Source organism: Myxine glutinosa, chromosome 12 (assembly GCF_964187855.1).
Source record: "Myxine glutinosa chromosome 12, kmMyxGlut1.1, whole genome shotgun sequence".
In the NCBI taxonomy this organism is placed as follows: domain Eukaryota; kingdom Metazoa; phylum Chordata; class Myxini; order Myxiniformes; family Myxinidae; genus Myxine; species Myxine glutinosa.
Genome location: NC_136272.1, coordinates 87095605 through 87105992, shown reverse-complemented (window position 1 = coordinate 87105992; position 10388 = coordinate 87095605). Strand labels below are relative to the sequence as shown.

The window sequence follows — 10388 nt, the reverse complement described above, 5'->3', positions numbered from 1 at the left end:
TGGCCACTATGGCTGGTTTCCAACAGAGGTGCCCTGCCCCAGAACCTGGGGTCCATCAAGTGGTACTTGGCCGCAGAACAGCGGTCCATAAAGTGGTACATCAACGCAATGCATGCTGGTTCTGGGAATCTCGGGCGCACAATGGCCACCTCACGCACGCTCCCATCGGCACCCAATGGCGCACAGGTCATATTGAGCGAGGGGTAAGGTCACAAGGGTACACGTCAATAAGGCAATGCAAGGTGAAATGCGTACGGAGGCCGAAGTGAGAAAGCTCGTCCCTACCGTACGTCACCCCCCTGTCACCTACCCTACCCTTGTTCTCACCCCATATGTACAAAAATCTACACATTTACAAATTCGTCACTACTGTCACGTCTTCCCCATATTTCCCCTATACCAAATTCGTCTCCACAATCCCTTTACTTCAAAATTTGCCATCACCAATTCATCATCAATCCTCATAAGGAGGGAGAGATGGAATTACGCACAATGTCACACCCACGTCATGATGCGTCTCACAATCCAAACATTTGCATCATAAAAAATAATCAAAACATGGCATGGTGTGGAGTACCTGTCACCTCAGGTGAGTGGATGCAGATGGTGCGAGGAGATCCTTCATCCTAACTATCCTCTAAATGACTTTAACACACTTTACACTACCCGGGGTCTTTCCCTGCCAATCCATTGGCCAACTTACACTATGGGTTCTAATAACCAATTCCCATTGGCCAAACTGTGGTGCTTCTCAATTTGGGGTCTCACTCCCCCGATTCATCTCCCGGTGCTCTAGCACAATTTCTGGGCTGCGACGTGTACCTCTCCCAACAGGTCTACCCACCTGCACACCTCCAGTCTCCACCACTGTAGTTGCCACCCGAGCTTACCTAGCTCCTCACCCTAACCTAACTACCTGGGGACAGCCCCTCTCCTGGCTCTGTCACCCCATGGTGCCCTCTGGCACTGGGCTACCCGGGTCCGTCCTCCGGATCCTCGGGCCCCATCCACAACAACTACTACCGGCTCCCAGAGCCCACCTGCGGCCTCACCTGGCCGACATCCTCACAGTGGTGGGGTGCCCAAACCAACTACTCACACTAACAGGCTACACGCCCAGCCATTTCCACAACACCAACGCACCCATCCACATACCATTCTGTCACCCGCACCACAGATGCCAATATCCAACCACAATTTACCTGTACCCTCTACCTAACACTTACGCTACCCGCCCCGGGTATCCGTGATGGGGGTCCACTCTTCCCCCATTCACACCTTCGCACCATCCACTCCACTCCACAATTTCCACCATTCTCACTCCACGACCATCCATTCCAATACTCCAGATATTCCACACTAGCATTTATTCCACACAGCCACATACACCTGTTCTTCATTCACCTGTCGTTGCACACCTGTGCAATCATACCTGGTGCCACCTGCACCCTCCTTTCTTCCTGGACCATTTGGTCAACACAACACGCAATCACCACTACTCCCTCATACACTGCTCCATTCACCTGTTCAGTTGCACACCTGTGCAATCACACCTGTTCAATCACACCTGTTCAATCCTCACACACACGGCATCATCTCAGCTAACTACTCCCCTCTGAAACTTGCGCTTCCCAGTCGTCCCTTTAAACTATTGCGCTCCCACGTCATTATTATCCACACTAATCTACCTGCGTCCCCACTACAGGTATCAGTCACTAACTAAACTTAACGTTACCTCATGTCATCTTCGCTAGGGCCCTATCAATATAACCTAACCCACCCGGGCTAGTTTTCACTGCCATACACCCCATAAGCTATTGCTCCTTTGCCCCCATCTGTGAGGGATGGTGGATTTGCCATCCCACCACATCGGGGGTCTTTCACTATCAATTTTGTTCGTCCAGATTCCAACCAATTCAAAAATTTTCCATTTACCGCCAATTCTACTCACTTTTCTAAATTTCGTATCAATTCACTATCACTATCACCATCACCCGTCTACTTATTACATCCTCTCGGTGCGCCAATTCACGTCTACAGCCCGGCTTCGTACAGCCGAGCAATGAACGCGGATTCTTTTGTGCCGGCGGCTGGATGCGTCCCGCATTCGGGGCAGGGGCGGGGGCTTACCCGGGCCGAGATCCCACGCACCACCTCGGCGTGGAGCCATCCAATGTCCCGATCTCGACCTGCCGGCACGTCTCAACAAAACGTGGTCGCCATAACGACCCTTCCTATCCAGCCGCCCGCTCCGCCTAGTGGAGCCCGGCCGCGGCCGTTCCACGCGAGGCCCAGCGTGGATCGCGCACGGCGGTCCTTTCGAACCCGCCGTGGCTCGGATCCCCGCTGGTTCTCGCGGCACGCGAAGCCCGGCACGCACTGAGGGCCCGATTCGGCTATAAGTCGCCCTAACCGCTAAACCGGTTACTGTCGACGCTTCACCTGGACGCTTACATGCATACGCTACCCCTTTCTTGCTCATACATGCAGCTGTTCCCATTCTCCTCGTACCATTCCTTACACACCTCGGTACACTCATTCCGCTCGCCGACTTGGTCACACACCTGACCACCGAACACTTGGGCACACATTCGTTGGTCGCACACCTCACCAACACACCTCTTCGCGCCCCCTCCTCGGTTACTTCCTCCGTAACACTCACCACACCGCGCTTCCCTGTGCTCCCTCGCGCACGCGCTACGACCGGCTCACTCCTGACGGCACACACTCCTCGGCGTGCACTTTTTCCTCACACACCCCATGGTCGGACATTCTCGCACACCTCTTTCTTCGCACACCAGACCTGTCGCACACTTCACCAACGGCCTTTCACGAACACCCGGATCCAAACCAATCCCCAAGCCGACTGAAGCTTTCCTCACATCATGTACATTGCCACTCACCTCCGTACTTCGTCTCCGCACCTCCTTTGCCACCTGCAAACTCTTTATTTGGTTAGTGAGCATCACATCATGATTTGAACACAGACCTTGTACATATTCCATTACCTCCTCCTGAATTTCTCTTTTAGTTTCTGTCCGTCCCTTCTTAATTTCACTCACCCCCTCTTCCACCTCCTCTAATTTTTCCTTTACCTCCTTCATCTCCCGGTGCGCCCCCTCTATCTCTTCCTCTAACGCCACCTTAACCGTTTCGATGTGCGTCCTCACCTCTCGGTCCTTCGTCTCCATCACTTCTGTCACCTCCTCCAACTTCTTCGTCAACCCCTCATGTACCATCTGACATTCCTTTTGTGTTGCTATTAATTCGTTTTTAATGTCCTTTTGTGTCGCTTTCAAACCCCCGATGATTGCAGTGTTCTTTTCCACTTGGTCCGCTAGTTCCCTTTGTCCGACTGTCAGCTGTTCCACTCCCTTCGTCAGATCTTCTATTCCCCCTTGTAACTTAGCCGTATTATTTCTCACCTCTTTCTCCATACGCTTCTCCCCTCGCTTTACCTCCTCGCGCAGCCCCGAAACCTCCTCACTTACCCCTCGTCGTATTTCCTCCATCTCTTTTGTAGATGCCACCCTCATCTGTCCCAATTCATCCCTCTGAGCATCCAGTTTGGTTTCTACCCCGATTTTCACCTCCTCTATCTGCTCTCCCATTTGTTTGATTTCCCTGGCAGATTGTTCCCCTATTTCCCGCAATTTGTCCTCCATCCTATTTTCTAACCCCATTAACCCATTTTTCACCCCCTCTAACTGATTCTCCTGGGCAGCCATTCTGTTTTCCACCCCCGTTAACCCATTCTTTACCTCTTTTATCCCGTTGTCTAACCCCTCAAAATTTTTGTCTAACTTCTCACCGGTACCCCTCGCTTCGTCCCTCATTACCCCCATTTGGTTTCCCAACCGCTCACTATCAGCCCTCATTACCCCCATTTGGTTTCCCATTATCCCCATTTGGTTTCCCAACCGCTCACTATCAGCCCTCATTTCCCCCATTTGGTTTCCCATTATCCCCATTTGGTTTCCCAACCGCTCACTATCAGCCCTCATTCCCACAATTTGGTCTCCCATTCGTTCCATAAGGGCCCTCATTTGCAACATAAAAAGGTTCGAATCCACCAGGGGCGCTGCCACGGTCGCGGCAAAATTTGGTGCCGCTTCACCCACGTGCGTGAGGACGCCACTTTGCGCGTCCGATACTTCCGCAACCACATTGCTATTTTTCTCCTCCTCCCTATCCTCCACATACATTTCCCCGAGGTCCTGGGTCGATTCCACCCTGTCTATCTCTCCCACCGACATCCGATCGCCTTGATTGTCCATGGCGCGATCTCAAAATTCGGGTTTTGCTTTATAAAACAAAATAAATTTCGGCAGCTTGTAATTTTGAGCGCGTTAAGCGTGCTTCGGGTCCGATTTCGGGTCCGATCTCCCTCCTCGACACCAAATGTTACTGACTAACACAATTGGTGTCCAAAATTTGGGCTAAATAAATTTAGTCCCAGGTTCGAATCCGACACTCTTGACACCCAAATGTTACTGTACTAACACAATTGGTGTCCACAATTTGGGCTAAATAAATTTAGTCCCAGGTTCGAATCCAACTCCTGACAACCAAATGTTACAGACGCGGCTTTTAGATGTTATATTGACCGAGCGGTGGTGTATTTAACCGCGTCCGAACAGTTCCTCCCCGATTAAAACCCGATTCCACCCGACGTTGACCAGATCGCCCCACAGATATTCAATCGGGAAATCTCTAAAGCGACCGAAAGAGAATGAAAAAGAAGAAGAAGAAGAATACGGAGGAAGAACAGGTTTTATTATACACACACAAGCAATGGATGGAAGAAGCAGTAACACAGCGAATCCTTAACTTACACTATTCATTTTTACTTAGCCCCAAGACAAACGAGCAGGACAGGACGTTCACACTTACACAGGGGATAATTGCAGGCAGGTAGGCTTGAGATGGAGGCAAGGTCGGGAGGCTGCCGTTCGCAATTCCTCGCGGTTTTGGCGGGAAACCCTCCGTCGTGTCTCCACTGGGGTAGACGTTACGCGCTGGTTCGGCACACCTGCTCCTCTCCTTGGGGTGGGGCCGTCTCCCTCCTTTCAGCGCGTCTCTCCAAAGCTGGTCTCCTTGCCGAGTACCTCTCCTCTTTGGCTTGGAGCGTTTCGCATCTCACAGCCTCTTTGCTCCTCTCCCAGGGTCATCTCGCAGCTCATCTCCCCAGTCATCTCGCAGCTCATCTCTCAAAGCAGTCCCTTACAGTCGCTTTTATCACCTCGGGCGAAATCAAGCCGCCGGCTCCGAGGCCACGCCTACCGGGTCACTCACCGCGGTGTTGATTGGCTGTTAGGGCTGGTTCACTCCTTCCCTCTTATGACGAGGTGGAGACACGCCTTTCTTCCCCAACCTTACCTCGTGGCCAATGGTGGTTTGAAGAAAACCGGCCAAAATGCGGAAGGCAATTGGAAGGGAGGTTTTGGGGAAATTGGAAGGGCCTACGCTTATTTTGTTTGATACAATGCAAAGTCAATCTAGTGGGAAACACATACTTAGAAAAAACATGGAATAAGGAAATACACTATTTAAAAGATATATCGTGACCTGCGTGTACATTTCATGCAATTTAACTAGGACGCTGACTGCGACCATTATTTACATTACAGGGTGGTACCGTACGTTTGTAACGTTCACATTGTAACGTTTTCACTTCGTTACACTTCCTCCAAAATTGTTACACTTCTCAAAAAACCGTTACACTTCTCAAATTCGTTACACACTTCTCAAAATCGTTACAATATATATATATATATATATTTGGCCCCATCTCTCAATACTAAAATATTAAATAATAAAATAATAATATAATAAATAAACAATAAATAAATAAATGATAATAATAAAAGTAAATATAATAAATAATGAATGATAAGTAATAATAAATATAATATCTCAATGATATTAAAAAGTTCAAGAATCACTAAAAATTATCGTATCTGTATCTGGATGCGGTAGTACGGCAGATAGGTGAAATATTTGGGAGAATTGTGCCTTTTATGATACAAGCACGAGAGTTGGCACACAGTTAGAGTTTGTCCTAAAGAAGATATTTGCCATCGCAGATTTGTCCTGTGACTCTAGGGCCATCGCAGATTTGTCCTGTGACAACAATGGCGGCCATTTTTCAAAAAAGGACAAATCTGACCAGGTGTGGTCCCCCCCAGGTCCCAAAAATCCCCCCCAGCTTCAAATCGCAGGCCCTTTGGCATGACAACACGCGGCCTGGTCTATTTGTGAAGTAAAGTGTTTAATTTCACATTAAAATCACGGATTATATCGTCATACCTGCAGCTTTTATCGTTTTCTGTGGAAACCAAATGTTAAATAACGATTGATTAAACAAATAATGGTGGAGACAGGGACACAAAATGTAATACTGCTCTCCCCTCTGGGCTGGTGCTCCTGCCTCACACCTAGCTCGTCTTCACACTGTTGAAACCAAAGCATTCAGAATCATTGGAATCTCCCGCGATGAAGCTAACTCCAAGGGCCTCACACTCACTCACCGCAGGCAGGTTGATGGTCTTTCCGTCTTCTACCGACTCCTCCCTGGCCTTGCCCCCCCAGCTCTCTCTGGGCTCTGTCCCGCAAATATTCCTACAGGTCGCACAATATCTGCCTGCAACCCTCTTATGGTTAAACTGCCAAAATCAATACTCTCTGCTCACCTTCACTCCTTCATTCCTCTTTTCTCCCGCCTCTGGAACAAACTCCCTCACTCTCTTCAATCCCACTCCACCCTCCAGGTCTTTAAAACAGCTGTTCACCACAATCTTTTATCTTCCCCCATCCAAAACCTTGATCTTTTCTACCCCCGCTAATTTCATCCCAATTCCACTTTTTTGAAATACCAACTTCTGTCCTGGAAGTCCTTGGTGTCCTTGTGTTTTATACTTCTCCCTCCCCCCCCCCTTCCCACGCCTCCTCCCCCCCCCCTTCCCACGCCTCCACCCCCCCCCCCCCCCTTCCCACGCCTCCACCCCCCAAGCCCTCTCCCTTCCACACATCTCCCTGCTCTCAAATGTTGTATTTGTGTGCTTCCCCTTCTCTCCCCATCTTGTCTTCCGCTCCCTCTTTTTATATATTTTGTTTGTCTGGTTGATTTGTTTATGAAGTAAATGTTAGCTCTTTCACGAGCCTCGATTCAGTATACAAAAAAAATATATATATATATATATATATATATATATATATCTTTCTTCGGACATACTCTGACCGTGTGCCAAATGCCACGCTTGTATCATCAAAGGCACAATTCCTGCACCTATCTGCCATACTAGGATATTCACCAAAATCTAATCATTTCGTCCTTGTCACAGCCACCCAACCTGTCCAGAAATTTTCGTCCGAATCCGGCCACAACTTTTTGAGATAACGTGTTTACAGACAAAGAGACAAACAAACAGACAGACAGGGGTGAAAACATAATCTCTGCCCACCTTCGATGGCGTAGGTATAAAGAGGTAGTGTTGTTACTGTGGAGGAATTTAGTGAGGCCTCATCTATAATATTGTGTTCAGTTTAGTCATCACACCTGAGGATGGACATAGCTGCTGTAGGGAGGGTAGTTGACCTGCCATTTCGATTCCGGGTCCGAGCTATAGGGAGCGGCTGAATAAAACGAGGATTTTTAATTCGAAAGGAGACGAAGACAGATTGCAGGATTGGGGTGGCAATGCTTCTTAAATTTGATTGAAAACCCTTTCCCTTTCTTCCTCACCTGTGTTTGTCTTCCTGTCTTTCACCCCTTACTTCTCATTTTTTGAACTTGATCCACTCAGCTGATCCACTCCACATCCATTTATAAAAAGTTATTATTTCATGAGCCAGTTTTGAACCATTTTAAAACCACTCTATTGTTCAGTGAACCAACGAGATATTCACTATGATCGATAAAACGCTAATGTTGTTTTTTTTTCTTCCATTGTGTGAGTATATATGTAGTTAGTAAAGAAATATGTATTCTTATGAATCATACAGAGGTATTGTCGTGCCATAGGTTCAGCTTCTTCTTCTTCTTTTTTCATACAGCACAAGGCTGCAGGGAAGCATCATTGGCTGATGGAGTGACTATGCCACTGATACAATGGCCTCTGTAGGTTCGGGCAGAAGAACCGCCTTTAGAGGCCATTTTTCCCCGCAGAGCAGGGGTTGGCCTTTTTCGGGCACCTGGGTCCCCCTTTTTTAAGCAATGTTTTATGGCTGGATGCCCTTCCTGCCGCCAACCCTGTTCGTTGCCTTTTGCGACACGCAGGGAATTACCAGTGAACTGGTACTCAATTTGCCGACCTCGGAAGGATGACAGGCCGAGTAAACTTCCCTGGCACGAATTCAGCAATCGACCGGGATTCAAACCCAGGATCCTAGGATCCCAAGCCGGCACCCTAACCGCTAAGCCAACACCAGGATATTGTAGGTTTGGGCAGGAATTTACAATTTTATCATGGTGCTGGCAATAGCTCGTCTCCTCTTCGCGAAAGACACTGTGGGATCATTAACATCCATCAACGAAACATGGCAGATGGGACACCCATTTAACGTCCATCTGAGAGATGGCACACACATTGATGAATCATCCTGCCTGTGAAACACCAGGATGTCAGTTTATAGTTGGGTGGGGATTCAATCTCAGGCTAGATAGCTGAGAGGGGTGTGTTTACCTCTTGGCCATCCTTTCAGCAGCTAAAGCGGACGCTCTGTGCTGGAAGTCTAAAGATCTCCACAAATGACCAAAATGGACCACCTTTAGAGGCCATTTTCCCCGCAAAGTGGCGGTTGGCCTTTTTCGGGCACCGTGGCCCCCTTTTTGAAGCAATGTTTTATGGCCGGATGCCCTTCCTGCCACCAACCCTGTTAGTCGCCTCTCGCAACACACAGGGAATTACCAGTGAACTGGTACTCAATTTGCCGACCTCGGAAGGATGACAGGCTGAGTCAACACCCCTGGCATTAATTCAGTGATCGACCGGGATTCGAACCCAGGATCCTGGGATCCCAAGCCAGACAAATAACCAAAATGACGTTTGAATTTACTGTGTTCATAATGAACTATTTAAAAAGTTACAATCGCACAAGGATTGTTCAAATAAAGCCGGGACTGGCGGTTGCTCGTGCACAGGATGGTGGGGAAAATGTTACTTGTGTTTAAACAGTTTAATAAAATATATATGGGGATAAGGATGGACAGGACTACACATAAATAAACTGAACAGGTCTGGCGGTCAACAGACACATAGAACTGGAAGGAGAGAAAACACGATCTTAACTACAAGATAAATAACCGACAATACCAGATAATGGCGCCGACAATACCAGTTTCAGAACGTGAAGGGGAACAGAACAGTTAAGGACCTGTGCAGGCACGAGCTGGTTGTGACTGCAGGATGATGACGTCATGCAGGCTGGCGTGGTACATGGATGGGGTTTAAGCACATGGTGGGCCAGAAGAGAATGGCATTTGTGTCTCTCGATCAGCGTTTCTTGAATGAACCACAAACCAGAAAGAGAAAGAGAAAGAGAAAGAGAAAGAGAAAGAGAAAGAGAAAGAGAAAGAGAAAGAGAGAGAGAGAAAGAGAAAGAGAGAGAGAGAGAGAGAGAGAGAGAGAGAGAGAGAGAGAGACAGAGACAGACAAGGAGACAAGATGTCTTCGTCCAAAGGTCCAACTGCTGTACACATGTGCGGACATGGCTTTTACCCCCTACATGGCCTGACCTTATACACGGAGGCTACCTCTCATTGGCCGGCCGCCACCCGTGGACGGCGCAGTCTTCCCGGTCAACCCGCCCCCCAGGGAGGAGCCAACATAAAACTTTCCACCCCTCTCCAGGGCTCCACAGCTCATTTTGCCGCCGTGGCCTACAGTCTTCTGACCAACGGCCCGTAGGATGGCCATTTTAATGTGCTAAGGGCTTTCAATGTGCCTTTGTGCCACAAGTCCTCCACCTGACCTAGCCTGTACAGGAAGTCTTACGTGATACATACAGCCTTACCCTTTTCTGTTTTATAAAGGACGGTCACTTCTCTCTCGGTGCACATATTACGCAGGACTTACCTCTAACAGATCCCTAATATAGGAGTAAATCTGACCTGTTCCAGGACACGGTCCATACTATTAGCACAATCTATCTATGGACCCTAACCCCCCCCCCCACCCCCACTTCCATATTACATTATGTTTAAAAAAAAGAAACAGATAGCCTTTGTTGAGCTGTTGTATCTTGCTCCGACAACTTTATGAACAGCGCACATGTGTCATTAAGGCATAGTTGGTGATAAAGACTATAATCTCGACTTATCACTATATTTTATCTTATTCTCTGTCTGTAGGTCACATGCGCTACAGGACTCCTCTACTTTGCAAGGC

The 10388-nt window shown here is 48.3% G+C and overlaps 1 protein-coding gene across 1 annotated transcript in view; it reads left to right on the top strand.

Annotated features, from left to right (window-relative positions):
- LOC137437586 (uncharacterized) overlaps positions 1-10388 on the top strand; it is a 37674-nt gene that overhangs the window by 25543 nt on the left and 1743 nt on the right. The window contains exon 3 of the mRNA XM_068132040.2: positions 10352-10386. Within this exon, the coding sequence (XP_067988141.2) occupies positions 10352-10386 (35 nt within the window). The remainder of the gene's footprint in view (positions 1-10351; positions 10387-10388) is intronic.